At 40.3% G+C, this 17746-nt stretch overlaps 1 protein-coding gene across 5 annotated transcripts in view; it reads right to left on the reverse strand.

The window, feature by feature from the left end:
* The window catches only part of LOC138736679 (rap guanine nucleotide exchange factor 1-like), a 201933-nt gene that overhangs the window by 61619 nt on the left and 122568 nt on the right, over positions 1-17746 (reverse strand). For 4 of the 5 annotated variants that reach the window (XM_069886590.1, XM_069886581.1, XM_069886576.1 and 1 more), the window contains one exon: positions 14524-14726. In XM_069886590.1, the coding sequence (XP_069742691.1) occupies positions 14524-14726 (203 nt within the window). Of the gene's footprint in view, positions 1-5254; positions 5435-14523; positions 14727-17746 lie in introns of all 5 variants that reach the window. The other variant, XM_069886608.1, reaches the window with a different exon arrangement.

The following is a 17746-nucleotide window of genomic DNA, read 5'->3' on the forward strand; positions in this document are numbered from 1 at the left end:
TTTAATCATACTTTTTATATAATACTTTGATATATGAAAACTGTATTTATGTGCTTATTATAAATAAAATATTTTTTTTAATTGCAGAGAAATTTTGAAATACTTTGATCCAATATTTCTCAAGACTTTGGCATGTCTACAAGATATGAATTAATGAAACATTTCCATTGTTGCATTTATCACAACAAGGAGGTATATTCACATTAAAAACACAAGACTGTTTGACTTTGGACTTGTGAGCCCTACGGACTACTTTAAATTATAGGAGAGAGTGGCAGGCACATAAAGAAGAGGTATTAACCAATTTGAAAATTACATTCCAAGTTACTTCAGGAATTAAAAGTTGTAGGTCCTGTTCCCAGGCTTGTTTTAAAATTCTTATTCCCAACAACAGATCAGAAATGTTAGATATTGAAGCAGTTTGTAAATTGAAAATGACATCAATTAAATTCTCATCAGTCCTCTTAGGAAATGTATGTAATTGAGATCATTAAAAAATCTATAATCTAAAAATAAAAAATTTAAAAAAAAAAAAAAAAAAAATCTATAATCTATAGATAATGCAAAAAAATGAGTATTTGGTAGACTGTATTTAACTGAAAGTTGTTCAAAGGAAGTGAGATTCTCCTTGACAAGTAAGTCTTTCAAACGTTTAATTCCCAATCTATACAATTCATTAAAAGTTACATTATGGAAGGATTAAATAAATAATTAGAAAAAATAGGACAAGAGAGAGAAAATCTATGCAACCAAAATGTTTTTTAAATTGTATCCATATCTTCAAAGTATGTTTAATTCCCAGATTATATAGTCAATTTATTTAGAGATATTGGAAGTGATGGATTCAAGAAGAAAATTTTGGAACAGAATTAGATTCCAGAGATATCCATATTGGCAGTCTTCGTGATTATTATAACCAAAATGTAGGAAGGTTTCGTATACTGACTGCCCAATAATAAAACCCAAAGTTTTATTAGTATCAATACAATAACTTTTTCACCTTGTTAAATCTAACATTAAGATATTCCACACATTTCATTTTGTTTATCAATATGAAGAATGGATTTCAATGTGATTTTAGTGCCAAGACTAAACTTAAAGGTGGTTTTATTCTTTGATCCAACCATCAATTAAGTTTAATCACTGAAGCGATTCTTCCATCAGCACCAAGTCTCTACCAAATGAAATTCTTATTTGCTGTCTCAAAGGTTTCCATTTAACCATTTAATTTTGGCACCTCAATATATGACAATGGAGTTATTCCCTTCCCTCCACTTATCCTCATACATTTCTCCTTTAAGAATTTCAAACGTTTATATATTACTAACACCAATTAATCACGTAAAGGTCTAAAAAAATCTCCACTGCAAAAATTATCTTAATTTACAACTCTGTGCTAAAAGTCTCCAGTTTACCTGTTCACAAAAGCTAACTTGTTCATAGTTTGTGCAGATTTTTAATCATATGCATCACAAAGTTCAAGAAATAAACAAGTGAAAAAAAATCAGAACAAAAAGGCAGCAAAGTGAAATTACTTTAAATAATCAAGAATCTGACCACAACAAAATCAATAAGATGCTTAATAAGCCAGGAGTTTCTCATATACGGCACCACTTTTCTTACCTAAACAACATGCATTTTATTCCTATCATCGCATTAATGCCATTGGCTAAAACAATCATGACTCAAAAAATCTAGCAACTATGTATCTAAACAAAGCACAAACCAAGGCAAATAAAAATGGGTTTTAGTCACTGCCAACTGGCATTAAATCGTTCTGTGAATAAAATAACTCGCGTGCATTTTCTAATTTGAGTTAGGGGAAACTATTAGAGAAAAGCTAATCCAAACCATCTTCAAAGACCTAGCACCTCGATTCATAAATAGCATTAACCAGGTGGCAATTTATCACTTGTGGTTCAAGCATTAAAGAAAAGGGAATTTTATTTTAATTATGCTCAAGAGAAGGGCAAACATAAATAGGAATGTGTTTAAATTGTTGAGTTAAGATTAAGATGTAGTGTTCTAAAAATTCTGCCTTTAAACATGGTAAAACAGAAAACTAAAACAGGTGCAATAAATATCATAGCAACCACCTCAAGTGGCACAGGGATCTGTACTGGGACCCCAGCTGTTCACAATTTACATTAATGATCTGGATGAGGGGATTGGATGCAATATCTCCAAATTTGCAGATGACACTAAGCTAGGAGGGGTTGTGTGCACGGAAGAGGGGGTCAGGAAGCTCCAGTGTGATTTGGATAAATTGAGGGACTGGGCAGATACATGGCAAATGCACTACAATGTGGATAAATGTGAGGTTATCCACTTTGGTAATACAAACCGGAGGGCAGATTACTATTTGAATGGCAATAGACTAAGAGATGGGGAAGTGCAGAGAGACCTAGGGGTACTTGTACACCAGTCTCTGAAGGCGAGCATGCAGGTACAGCAGGCGGTTAAAAAGGCAAATGGTATGTTGGCCTTCATATCAAGAGGGTTTGAGTATAGGAACAAGGATACCTTACTGCAGCTGTACAGGGCCTTGGTGAGACCCCACCTGGAGTATTGTGTGCTGTTTTGGTCACCTGATCTAAGGAAGGATGTTCTTGCAATGGAGGGAGTGCAGAGGCGATTCACCAGGCTGATACCTGGAATGGCAGGAATGACTTATGAGGAAAGACTGCGCAAATTGGGATTGTACTCGCTGGAGTTTAGAAGATTGAGAGGGGATCTCATAGAGACATATAAAATTCTGGCAGGACTGGACAGAATGGATGCAGATGGGATGTTTCCAAGGATGGGAAAAGCCAGAACCCGGGGCCAAGGTTTGAGGATAATAGGCAAACCATTTAGGACTGAGATGAGGAGGAATTTCTTGACCCAGAGGGTGGTGAATCTGTGGAATTCATTGCCACAGAGGGCAGTAGAGGCAGGTTCATTAAATCTATTTAAGAGGGAATTAGATCTATTTCTTCAGTATAAGGGTATTAAAAGTTACGGAGAGAAGGCGGGGACGGGGTTCTGAACTTTATGATCAGCCATGATCTCGTTGAATGGCGGAGCAGGCTCGAAGGGTCGAATGACCTACTCCTGCTCCTATCTTCTATGTTTCTATGTTTTAAGTGGCAATTTCTCTCCAATAATGTACATTAAGTCTACTAATTTGAAATTACTGCTAAAATTAGATTTAAAAAATTATGTTAAAAAAATTACAGAGCAAAATTATAACATTTAATATATGAGAAGTAAGTATTTTAAGAACTTTCTAAAACCCAGAAATGAATTTGTTTTCCAATCACTTTCCTATGAGCTTATGACAAGATCTCAATTCCAATCCAAAATAGAAATCAAAATGGACAGTCTGGAACAAGCTGGAATGTTTTGAATCCAATCACTCATTGTGGCAATAACAAATTACAAATCACACAAATAAGGCATATTGTTAATTACTGCTTCAATTCTAAGTACAGTAATGTTATTAAGAAAATATCTTTGATGAAAGGACCAAGTCTGATTGATGCATTTATCAATGACACAAAGACAAGCTGGAAAGTAAGAGGACGTAATGAGGTTGCAAAAGAAATATAAAGTAAGAGGGTAAAATCTGGGAAAGTGTGAAATTATTCATCTTATCAAGGAAAATAAAACATCTGAGATTACATTTTAAGCATATGTTGAATATTGGTCATCAAGTTTAAGGAAGGATGTTAAAGCTTTTGAAGCCATTCAGAGAATTTGATTAGACTTAGTATGAGAATGGACAGGTTATGTTTTGAGGAAAGATTGGAATAAATAATCTTTATCCTCAAATTTGGAAGTGAAAGAGGAACTGAAGCAAACATGATCCTGTGTGATCATGGAGAAAATATTTCCTCATGCAAAAAAATCTAAAACTGAATGTCACTATTTAAAATTAAATGATTGCTCATTCAACAGAATGAAAGGGCAAAATTTGTTTCTCTCAGCAAGTAACAAGCTTTTGGAACTCCCTTCCTCCAAGAGTGGTGCAAATAGATTCTTAAGGCATAGAAAAGTGTTTTGCAACCAAGGGGTGAAAGGTTACCATAGCTACTCAGAAATCCAGAGTAGAAGTTACAGTCCGAGCAGCCATCTCATTAAATGGTGGACAAGCTTACTCCGACTTCATAACTTGCCATGGACTTCTTTAAAATAACCAAGATATGTTTTATTTTAATTGTTTCACATTTTGTGTACAATTTGAAATTACTAGGGAATATCTAGAATACAGCATAGTTCTATGCATAAGCACAGATGGCAATTTAAAATGTCATTTCTTAAGTAATAAAGCTCAACATCTCAAGTTCAAACAACAGTTGCTCTTGAAAGAAGTTTTAATCATAATCTTGATCCAGTCTTGAGTATAAACTTCTTATTACAATTGTAGTGCAATTCTGCTCCAACAGTCCTCTGCAATGGCTTGCTTATTTAAAAAAGCTCCAGCTTTATTCCCCTTACACAATTTCACAAAGCCATATTTGAACTTGCAGTTCATCTAGAATAGCTTTCAATTCACTGCACTTTATGGCACCCAAAGTAAATTGAAAACAAAACATTTAGTGTAGGAGACGTTAATTATGTACAATTAATTGTCTAAATACAATAAAAACTTTTAAAACAATTGGAAAAATACAAGGATAAACAAATCATTAAAAAGATACAAATTCTTACTGTATTAGATAGTCCAATTAAAAAAAAGAGAAGCTTCCATTATCCAAAATTTGAAAGGAAAAAGACTTCAAATGAGGCAAAACCCTCCACTTTCAGGAGACAACCATGACAACATATTAAAGGTTTGTAAGAAATTAGGTTACATGTAAAAACATGCTGCTCATGTTTAGAGTGTGCAACTGGGAATTATTATAGTAATGGTCACATTGGTAACATGGCATTTCAAAAAAGTACAGAAAATTTAGAAAAGCTGCATTCTAAAAAAAATATATAGTGCAGGTTTTCAGCAAGACTGCTCCCTTTAATCAAAAAATTAGGATATGAATCTGTTGCAAGACTCTCCTCCCACTATTACTTACTTTTAAATGCCTAAATAACATTCTGGATCACGCCAAATTAATAGCCAACAAGATTCTAAGATCCAAACATAGTATTTTTTTTAAAAAAAGGCCTAACTACAACAAACAAGTTTGGTGCTTTGTTTTGATTAGTCAAGGCAGCTGAAGAACACAGACACACACACACCAGATCATAAGGCACAAGCTTTAGTCAGCACACTCACCGAAGACGAGGATAAGGAGTTGTGACGACTCAGGAAGGAATTGGAGACGGACATGCTGATACTGGCAGCAGTATTGACGCCCTCAGGCAAGACAAGGACCTTCGACTGTTGAAGATAGAAAGAGGAGGAGGAGAAAGAGAACGAGAAGGAGGATGAAGATGATGCTGCAGCATAGGATACCTGAATGGAACATCAGGGCGAGAGAGAGTGAAAGCGAGAGCAAGAAAGCGACAGAATAGGAGAAAGAGAAAGATGAGAAATAGAAACAGTCAATAGCAAAGAGAAACTACAATTTAGAGGATATTACATAATAATTTATAGCATCTAAAATGCTTACAGAATTCTGCAGATTAAGATTTTTTAAATCTGTAACAATTCCACTGACTGTCACAAATGGTGTTCTATAGATCCTTTGATACAGGATTTTGTGGCGTTTATTCTGGTATTTCAAAATTTCCCTTCAGTCCCCACCTTACCCCAGAATGTCTCAGTTGAAACAGTTTATATATGGTTTCATCTTCATGGCATACCTTCCCACTTTGCAAACTTCATTGTATAAACATAATTGCTTACTCAAAATATGAGTAAAGAACTGTTAATGTTGGGATTATTCAAATTATTAGACACAGAATTTGGTCATTGTAAGTAGAAATGGTCCTAGCAACATTTCTTTAATGCAGTATAATCCATTCTTTGCTTTATACAAATCTTAACACATGACCCACTTTTGTGTTTGAAATCCCAAATTTCTGTTAAAACTGTTCAATATACTAGATATTCAATACAACTTTGAATAGGTACAATTAATTCAAAAGATCAGGAATACTATTCCTCAACCGAATCGAATTTGGTGATGGCACATTGACATTATAAATGACATCACTGGGTTCCAAACAAAATAGAAAATGATTGTAAAACAGCATTTTGAGAAAAATTTTAATACCGAGCCAAGTTCTTGGTTTTGCGTGTCACCTTCAGTTGAAATAAAATTGTCCTCAATGGAGGCATTGTATTGCTGGCTAAAGTTCTTTAGTATCATGTCAGCTGCTAGATGATTTCAATGAAATCTTTCTAATTATTTGAAGCTATTCATCTATTCTTTGTAGACTCTCAACTGATAAAAATCAACGCTTACAGATAATGACTAGTCATCAGTAGACAAGATTTCTAGGCCCAGTAGTACATCTCCTGTTCCAAAATATTGCAACTGTTGTAGTTTGAATCCAAGTAGTTTTATCTGAGGCTTGTATAAACCATCACCAAATCATTTTAAATATTATTAAATTTGTTATCACTTCCCTTTCAGGCACTGTCCTAGATTGCTTTAGAAGAAAATTTCCTAACATCTGTCCAATTTTTTTACCAAATGTGTCAAATCCACATCCAGAGGTTACCAACAGAACTTTTCTGCATTTATCGTAACCAATCCCTCATAATTTTGAACTCTGATAAACCTCCCCTTAATCTCATCTATTTCCTCCAAGGAAAACAGCCCTAGCTTGTCATCTGTATGGGAATCTATCTACATGTGTGTAGAAGTATTTCTGATGGTACAATAGTCACTCCTTATGCCACTTTAGGAACCTAGAAGCATCCATCTTCTATTGAGCCTAGTATTTTATCTGTGCGACCAAAATATAGCAATGCTATAATGTAGCCATTCTCATCCTCTTTTTTTGGCCATGCCCCCTCTCCTCCCCCCCACCACCCCACCCCCCCCGCCCCGCCCCCGGACTCTGCTCAACATCTATGGCCCCTTCCCTGTGAAACAGTCAAGTTTTGGTTTCTTTGGTGCTTCTCTCCTACCAACTACATAAAAAAAACAAAAAATATTTGTTATGCGAGGTGAAAAGAACACAAGGCTTTTACTTTGATATGCTGTGGTCCCCATTGAAAATGGCTGCTCTAAATGAAAAAAGATACTGACGGAGCAAGCAACTTAAATCTTACAAATGTGCTGTGTTCTAGCAAGCTGGTCAAAGCCAAGCCATAATGTTTATCTTATTTTGCATCTTTTGAATATCCCTTAGCCATAACACTTCATTTCTGAAGCTGAAAGACTTACAATAATTGAATTTAGTTGGAGCATTGGTTTCTCATTGATAATCAAACACTGGTTTGACTGTATAAAATTAAAACTATGTGAAAAGAAAAATAACAAACATTTTAGGAAAGCACAAAGTGTATGCAAGGTTACAAAAACAGGTACTGGGTCAAAATCATGCCTCTGCTCCAAACTGGATGGTCTCCAGCACTAGCAGATTAACATTTCACTTAGTGAAACATCAGTTGTGTTGTAAACTTGGTTGTGTCAGTGATCATAGCCATTTCATCTTACTATTTCAGCACCCTCATTATTTCAGGACAGGGTCTCTACTATAGCATAATCAAGTTATAAAGTGCTGGATGTGGGCTGCACAAATTAACAGTTTTCTGCCTAGCCATAGAAATCTAGACCTTGTTTTCTGAAGAAAGGAATTGTTAGTGAAAGTGTGCACCATTTGATTAAAAAAGGCGAATGATAGCACCATAATTAAATGCAAAAATCAATTTTAAAAGCTCTCCATAGAAACCTAAGAATTCAAATTCCAAATGTGCAGACAGGGAGATGGATTCCCAATAAAATAAATAAATAGCATTAAAAAAGAAACTAATTAAGAGTTCAAGAAAACAAGGGCTTCGAAAGTACATGATGGAAGTATCAAGCTTGGTAAAGAATTACTCCAAGCAACAACTAAATATCAATTTTGAACTTTCAAACTGTAACTTCAAAATGTCCACAAATCACTAATGTTAATTAGAAGGTGCAAAGGAAATTGAATGCAAAGATTACTTATCAAATAAACAACTATTCAGGTAATGAGAAACTTTATTATCCACAATCATAAAGGAATCCTTTATGTAGTCCCATTATCTATTTTAATAACAAATTATCATTTCAAAGTTTAAATTTTATTTGAATATTTTAAAATAAACCACTGTCGGCTCCTGTAACAGGATGTTTAAAACCTGTACAGAGCCAACAGGAGTCAGACCAGGCAGATGGACACTGCAGAGGAATGCTGAGACGCCGCAAATAACTAAAGGGGCATGTGCAAGATTACATCGGAGCCAGCAGTAAGATGGCAGTGGTATTATGATTTTGTCATCAAGATAAGAATTTTAGACTCTTTGTATATGATAAACCGGTTTTAAGGTGAAATGGTTAAGTTTCGGATTGTCCGATATAAGAACTCAGACTACAGACCATCTTCCAATCTCATTGACTCCCATTTGTATAATGCATCACTGATATAATTTGTAAGATAAAGTCCAAATTGATTCTTGTATCCAGTTTAAAAATTTTCAAAACCAAAAATACTGACACAATTTTGAATGCACTGGCTATTGCTTTGACAGTATCAAATACCACTACTTTAGTTTAACTGCTTTGTCTGGATGTCCAAAACAAAAAGGTCCATGCAGATTTAACAAGTTGTACAGAATGACATAATGAGCATCATTTTACATCGTGTGGAGAATAAGACACTGAAAGATTCTGCAATACATATAAAAAAAGCCTCAATAGGACTATAAAAAAATATGACAAGGGAAAAATTATGCATTTAAATCCAGGGATATTAAAAGGCAAGAATGTGAACATAAATATATGATGCACAATATTTACAGAAGGGACAACTATACATGCTCATGTGTTATTTCCTCTCAAATGTAAGATCAAGTAATCATACAACTTAAGTGATGGGATTCATGTTACAAATCACAAGTACAATAAATACAGCACTTGTGTCTCAAAGCCAGAAAAAAATAATTACAAGGAAACACTTCATAAATGAACAATCTAGCTTAACAAGGCACAAAATAAATAAATTTAATGTCTGTTTAAATGAATTTAGGCTTTCCTTTGCACCTTTTCAAACAATTCTATTATAAATATATCTTCCATGAACATGAAGCAAATTTACTACTGAACATCAACTAGCCCACCATAGGATGTACCTTTAAAATAGTGGAATGGGCTGTAGAAATAACATTAATAAGTTATTAAAGTCAAAGCTGAATTGTTCAGAATTTTGTAATTTTGAAGACTTTGAATTGTAATTCAATGAATTGTAGTGGGCCGAGCGACTGCGAGGGTGGATGGGCCGAATCACCACAACAGTTGGCAATCCCAAGATGGTGTGGGCCCTCCTTCACTACTGAGAAGGCCACTTGCAAGCTAAGGGAACCCCCCATTTCTGTGTGGCGCATCGCCGGCCGAAGAGCAATGCAGCAATACGCTGATGTTACTTCTGGAAGCCGGTGCATACGTCACCAGTAGTGGATGTTCCCCACGGGGCCACGCTTCGAATTCAAATAATAGTCAATTTTTGGTTCACCTTCATACTGTGTGGACGTTTCTTCATTTCGTAGCACTGCTGCTGCAGTCACTAGAGTGATGACCAATAGTTCCAACGTCTTGGAACCCGCATCGAACGCATCAGAATGCAAGAATTCGCTACTACTACAATCATAACAGCTGCAACTAACGTGGTGGGCGTGTATTTACCACATTTCTGGGCAAACCAGCCCAGGAACTGGCTGAGTCCCAGTTCCACATCGGGGGAATTGTCTCAGATGACACCAGGTTCTGGCACATTGTCAGCGATCTGGATGCTGCCACTGCTCCCAAAGTAAGCTCCTTCATGGAGAACCCGCCAATGGAGCACAAGTAAAAGCAGTTCTGGCAGTTCCTCCTTAATTTCCTAGAACACAGTCGACACGAGTGCGCTGTTCAGATCTTAAACATGTAGGGCCTGGGTGACAGGAATCCCTCAAACTCATGCACAAGATGGTGGCCCTAGTGAATGGGCATACAGGCTGTTTCCTCTTTGAGGCCCTGTTCCTCTCCAAGCTGCCGATGCACGTTTCCTCGGTGGTTTAAGACATGGATTTCAGCATCCCGCACCTGGAAGCCAAGGAGGCAGATAGGCTTTTCCGCACCCCAGAGCAGAGCACCCTCCACGTGCACCCCGTCTACACCACACTGTCTGTGCCACTGCCATTGCGACCAGCCCACCGGAATCCACAACAGTGGCTGTGACAAAGCAGCAACGCAACGGGCTCCCAGAGAAGCACAGTGAATACTGTTTCTACTACCACCGATGGGGCTGGAATACCCAGCGGTGCACTACCCCCCACCCCATCACCCGTGCTCATACCCCACTACCAAACCCAATACGGCAAAGGAAAACAGGCAAGCCGGCCACCGATAGAGGCCTCGGCGGTTGGCGCTCTGAAAGGCCTACTCTAACAAAGACCAAAGAGGGACTTCCTAGTTGACATGGGGGCAGAAATCAACCTTGTTCCACCCACGTATTTTGAGGCCAGACACAACCCCAAGGGCCTCCCCCTGCAAGCAGCCAACCCTCCATCCCGAGCTATGGGACCTGCCTGGTCACCATCCACATCGCAGACACTGTCTTCCAGTGGGAGTGCACAATCACGGCCATGGGACAGGCACTACTCATAGCGGACTTCCTACAGGTACATGAACTGCTGGTGGACATGAGAAGATGCTGGTCAGTGAATGCTATCACTTTCCAGTCTTTCCCACTCACCCTGCAGCAACATTCCTTCCTGCTGTTAGGGATCCATGCCCTGAACCGAGATGAGTACACCTGTCTACTGGGCAGGTACCCAGCCTTACTGGCCCAAAACTTTCATGGCTCTAACCCGCCACATGGTATGGAGCACCATATAGAGACCACCAGGCCCTCAGTGTACACACGGGCCCAGAGCGTCCCGCAAGGCAAGCTCCAACAAGCCAAGGCCAAGTTCGCCGCCATGGGCCTCCCCACTCCACATAGTGCAGGTGACTACAGACAGCTGAATGAGGTGACAGTCCCAGACAGATATCCCATCCCACACGTCCAGGACTTTGCCCCGAGACTACAAGACTGCCAAGTTTTCTCCAAGATGGACCTCATCAAAGGATACCACCAGATCCAGGTACACCCCAGCGACGTTCTGTAAACAGTAATCATCACACCCTTTAGCCTTTTCGAGTTCCTGCAGATGCCCTTTGGACTAAAAAACGCAGCCCAGACGTTCCAGCGACTAATGGATGTGGTCGGCAGGGACCTTGATTTCATCTTTGTCTACTTAGATGACATCCTCATTGCCAGCCCCGACACCAGCACTCACATGGCACATCTGACCCTCTTGTTCAACAGACTTCAGCAGTTCAGGTTCACGATGAACCCAGCCAAGTGCCAGATCAGCTTAGAGACAATAGACTTCTTGGGACACTATATCACCCCAGAGGGTGCCATTGCCCGACAAGGGAAAGGCCATTCAAAATTTCCCCAGGCTGAGCACGACCAAAGGTCTGCAGGAGTTCCTGGGGATAGTCAACTTCTACCATCACTTCCTACCGAGAGCAGCCACCTTCATGCAGCCCCTGTTCGACCTCGTCAAGCTCGGTGACAAGATGCTCCAGTGGATGCCAGATGCCACAGAAGCCTTCCACGCCACAAAAGCGGCACTGGCAAAGGCCACGATGCTGATGCACCCAGACTCTACCTCCCCCCGGCCCTTACAACAGATGTGTCAGACAGAGCAGTGGGCACAGTGCTGGAGCACCCTTTTGCTTTCTTTAGTAACCAATTTCGAACGCCAGAGCTAAAATACAGCACATTCATTCGCGAACTGTTGGCCCCGTACTTGGCGATACAGCATTTCTGGTACATGCTAGAGGGAAGGGTTTTCACCGACTACACAGACCACAAACCGCTAACCTACGCACTCGGCAAGGTCTCGGACCCATGGCAAGACAACAGTGGCACCTATCCTACATTTCAGAGTATACCACATCACAGGCAATTCTAATGTGATGGCTTACGCACACTGTCGAGACCCATGATTACCACAACCTCAGGAGGACTCGATGTCGCCCAGCTCGCCAAGGACCAGACAGAGGACTCCGACATCTGGGCCTACCGGACAGCTATCACAAGCCTGAAGGCTAGCGATTTCTTCCCTTCACAAGGAGGCCCTTCCCTGTTGTGCGATGTCTCCACAGGTTTTCCCAGACCTATCTTACCTGCAACTTGACGATGGCAGGTTTTCGACCAGATCCACAGTATATCCCACCCCTTCATAAGGTCCACAGTCTGCCTATTATCCAACAAATTCATGTGGCATGGCCTCCACCAAGACGTGACTCTGTAGGCCTGAACCTGTTTACAGTGCCAGCACACCAAGGTACACTGACCGGCACACGAAAGCCCCTCTCCAGACTTTTGAGCCTGTGCAATGCCAGTTTGAGCATGGCCACGTAGACATCGTCGGCCCACTCCCCATGAGCCAGGAATGTAGCACTTGTTCACGACAATTGACCTTTTTACCCACTGGCCGGAGGCAATATCTTTGCCTGCGTGCGATACAGAGACGTGTGCCAGGTCTTTCCTATCCTGGGTTGCACGCACTTTGGAGTCCCAACCCACATCACCTCAGACCGAGAGGCACAGTTCACCTCCTCACTCTGGTCCAACCTGACTAAATTCTGCAGCAGTCAAATACACCACACCACGTCCTATCACCCCCAAGCAAATGGCCTGGTCGACCATTTCCACCACCACCTGAAGGCCACCTTGAAAGCCCGGATACATGACTCAAACTTGGTGGATAAGCTCCCATTGGTAATCCTAAAAATTTGCACAGCACCAAAGGAGGACCTGCCAGCCTCATCCGCAGAGATGGTGTACAGTTTCCCACTCACCATTCCCAGGGACATCCACCACCTTAGACATCCTGCAGAGGTTGAGGGTGCAAGAGGGTGAACATCCCAACCCCATCTCAACACGGATCCTGCAGAGGTTGAGGGTGCAAGAGGGTGAACATCCCAACCCCATCTCAACACGGATGGCCATCAAGCCACGTCCCTGCAGACCTGCAGTCCACCCACTAAGTTTTCGTAAGGAGAGGTCAGCAAGGAACACACCTACAGTACCAGTACGAAGGCTCATTCAAAGTACTAGATTCAGTCGACCGCCTCAAAGCCAAGCACCTGGATTCCGACCTGCCTGCCCCAGTCCCCCAGGTCAGATGCAGAGGCCAAATGCCAAGAGACTAAGTTAAACTACTCAGGGGTCGTCACCAATTCTTGGAGGGGGGTGGGGTGGTGGTGTAGCGGAACAAGAGACCACGTGGGTGGATGGGCCAGATTGCCACAACAGTTGGCCATCCCAGGATGGCGCGGGCCCTCCTTCACAACTGAAAAGAAGCCCACAGTTGACTCCACGTGTGAGCTAAGGGAACCCCCCACTTACATGTGGCGCATCGCCGAACAAGGAATAATGCAGCATCACGCTGATGTCACTTCTGGAAGCCAGCATATACGTCACTAGAAGTGGGCGTTCCCCACAGGGCAACGCTGCAAATTCAAATAATAAAGTCTGTTTTTGATTCACCCTCGAACAGTGTGGACATCTCTTCATTTTGTAGCGCTGCCACAGCAGTCGCCACACCCATACATTTTTTTTGCTGTGCGCAAAAAGGCAGCTACTAGCATTTGTGTCAACAGACAGGTCCTATTAAGTGAAGAGATAAGTCAAAGTTAAACAAGGATTTTAAAGTGCCACAAGGGCCATTATTCTAGAAGTTCCAAAGTTCAGTTACCTGCCCAAGGTGACTTTCCTTTCCCTGCCTAAATATCTATTTTTCCCCATTATATGTCCTTCTGCCACATGCAAATTAGTGGTCAGAAAATATATGGTCAACTGTGAATATGAAAGGAAATCAAAGGATTCAAAAATCCTTCCTTTGAAGTGAAAAAAACATGAAAGCAATTGTTAAGAAATAAAGACTAAAATTACAATTCATGTGGTTAATTCTATAACAAATATTTCTGCATATGAAATTAACAAAATAATTTGCAAAATATACAATTAATGTTGTGAAAAATTAGGATTCAACATATAAGAACCATGAAAAACAAAAGACATTGTAAGTTAAAAGGTATGTACATGGTAAAAATGCAAATCCTAGTCATCCAATATCCAACATCTCCCCACCACCCCCTAAAATAAAAAGGAACATTCTGGAAGGGATGAAGTTGTGCCAAGCTTTTCCAGTGGAAATAGCTATTGCTCTCCAGTTACACTCCAATCCTTCTACTCACTACACTTCAATCCTTTCATCTGCCAAAACCTTAGGTTTACAAGCTATGCATCTGAACCTTGACATGAGATTTTACAAATTCCAGGCAAAAATAAAGTTAAACTCACCAGTTGTCTTTGTTTGGGTGGTAGAGCTGGAGGAGGCAGAATCTCCAGAGAGGAATCAGTGCTGTTGAAGGATTCATTGAATCCATAGACTTCCTGAAATCGTTTGTTTCGCTGCTCATATACATGTTCATTCTGTGGTGTCTGATAAAAAACGTGAGGCTGTGGCTCAGAATAGTCTTCCACAAACTGCATGTATGCAAGGACTAAAATAAGGGGAGAAGGTAAAGTAGAAAAACATAATCAGCAAACTTTAAGACATAATCAGCAAACTTTAAGACAAACCAGTCCCAGTTAACAACACTGAGAAATCTGAAACATAGCTATGGTAGAAATCTTGTATTATTTTATTAATGGATTAGGTTCCCAGTTGGTACATTCAACAGAGAAAAATGTTTATTGTTACAAGAAAAGCAAAGAGAGTCCGAGTCAAGTTGTACAGTTCAGAAAAAAAATGATCAAATCCTTGTCAACCTTTTTGCCTACCTTTTCAGATGCTTGTCTAAATGCTTCTTAATACCTTTTAAATGCCCCTTATTGAAATTCTTTTAAGAAGCGTTAAGCAAGCTGGATAAAGGAGATGTATTGGATGTTGTGTCTTTGGATTTTCAGAAGGCACTTGACAAGGTGCCATACATGAGGTTACTTAACAAAAGAGCCCATGGTATTACAGGAAAAATACTAGCCCAGGTAGAGCATTGACTGATTGGCAAGAAGCTGAGAGTTGGAATTCAAGGATCATAGCTGCTAGTGGTATTCAACAGGGGTTGGTGGTGGGGCTGCTTCTTTTTATATTGTACATTAGATTTTCAGATTTATTCAGAGTACATACATGATACCACATACAACCATGAGATTCTTTTTCTGCAGGCAAGGCAGAATTATTATATATTGGGTAGTGCAAAAAAAAACTGTACACAGCCTATACATGTAAACAAATAAAGAACTGTAAACAGATAACAAATGTAAACAAAACCAAATGTGCAGAGAGAATTTTAAAAATTAATAAAGTTCACAAATACGAGTCCTTAAATGTGTGCCTGATTGAGTTTGGTGTTGGAGGAGTCTGATGGTGGAGGGGTAGCAGCTGTTTCTGAACCTGGTGGTGTGGGTTTTGTGTCACCTACACCTTGTTCCTGATGGCAGCAGCAAGAACAGATAGTGTGCTGGGTGGTGTGGATCCTTGATGATTGCTGCTGCTCTCTGACAGCAGTATTCACTGTAGATGCTCTCGACAGTGGGGAGGGTTTTGCTGTGGAGTCCTGGGAGATGTCCACTACCATTTGCAGGGCTTTACACTCAGGAGTATTGGTGTTCTCATACCATAACGTGATGCAGCCAGTCAGCACACTTTCCACCACACAGCTATAGAAATTTGGCAGGAATTTTGGTGTCATTCCAAACCTCTGCAAACTCCTGAGGAAGTAGAGGCACTGATGTGCTTTCTTCACGATGCCTTTGGCGTGTTCAGTCCAGGAAAGATCGTATGAGATAGTGACTCCTAAGAACTTATCTCCACCTCTGATCTCCCATTGATCATTGGATTGTGAATCAGCTCCTTAGTTTTAGTGACACTGAGTGCAAGGGAGACCTCAGGCAGTCCGGGTCAGAAACAGCACTGAGCACAACCCCCCCCCCAACCCCAGGGCTGTGTGCTTAGTCCACTGCTGGTCACTCTGCTGACTCATGACTATCCAGCAAAACACAGCTCAAACCACATCATTAAGTTCTCTGACAACACGACCGTGGTGAGCCTTAGGAGTAAGAATGAAGAGTCAGTGTGCAGAGATGAGGTGCAGTCACTAACAGATTGATACAGAGTCAACAACCTGTATCTGAATGTTAACAAAAGAGATAGCTGTCACCTTCAGGATGGACCTGGGGGAGGGGGGGTGTGCAGAATCACTCTCCATTGACAGCTCTACTGTTGAGGTCATCAAGAATATGAAGTTCCTTGGTGCACTTGGCAGGGAATTTCATCTGGTCCCTAACACCAGCTCCATAGCCAAGAAAGCCCAGCAGCGCCTCTACTTTCTGTGAAGCCTGAGGAAAGTTCATCTCCCACCCTCCATCCTCACTTCATTCTACAGAGGGTGTATTGAGAGCATTCTGAGCATGAAGAGCGTTTGACAACTCTTGGCCTGTTTTTGTTAGAATTTAGGAGAATGGGGGGGGAAGATCTCATTGAAACATTTCAAATATTGAAAGGCATGTACAGAGTAGATGTAGAAAGGTTGTTTTCCATGCATCTAGGACAAGAGGCCACAAATACAGAATTGAAGGGTATTCACTTAGAATAGAAATGCGTAAGAATTTCTTTATCCAGAAGGTGGTGAAACTCTGGGATTTGCTGCCACAAACGTTTGTGGAAGCCAGGTCATTGGTTGAATTTAAAACAGAGATTGCTAGATTCTTGATTAACCAGGGTATCAAAGGTTATGGGGAGAAGGCCAGGCAGTGGTGCTGGACAATGCATCTACTCATGATTAAATGGCGAGGCAGACTCAATGGAAAGAGTAGCCTATTTCAGCTCCTATGTCTTATGGTCTAAACATCATGATTGTAACTAATTCACCCCCACCTCTCAGTTTGCTTCAAATATCAACCACTTTATATGAAAAATAAACTGTCCTCATATCCCCTTTAAAACTTCTGCCTCACACCTTAAATCTACGTCTCCTGATTTTTGATAACCTTCTCATCGGAGAAAAAATTCTGACCATCTACCCTTCTTCAGTCCACTGCTTGGCTTCCTTTGCTCCAGGAAAAATTCAGCACAGCCTATCCAATCTCTCCTCTTAATTGAAAAAAGAAAATTATGAATGGATAAATGAAACAAATGTGGCTAACAAGAGAGGTTCAGGCTAAAATAAAGGTAAAAGGGAGGGCCTTAAAGGAAGCAAAAATTAGCGGAAAAACAGAGGACTGGGAAACTTAAAAATTTACAAAAAGAAACTTGAAGTCATTAGAAAAGATGAATTATGAAATGAAGTTGGGAAATAACATACAAAAGGATACTAAGAGTTTTTTTTAATATATGAAGAGTAAAAAAGGCACAAGTGATAGAGGACAAATTGAAAATGATGGTGGAGAAATTATAATGGGTAACAAAGAGATGGCAGAGGAACTAAATGAGTATTTTGAGCCAGTTTTCACTGAGGAAGACCATAGCAATATACCTGATAGTCAGAGGTCTCAGGGAATAGAATTTAGTACAGTCAAGATA

The sequence above is a fragment of the Narcine bancroftii genome, chromosome 1, assembly GCF_036971445.1.
Source record: "Narcine bancroftii isolate sNarBan1 chromosome 1, sNarBan1.hap1, whole genome shotgun sequence".
Classification (NCBI taxonomy): Eukaryota; Metazoa; Chordata; class Chondrichthyes; order Torpediniformes; family Narcinidae; genus Narcine; species Narcine bancroftii.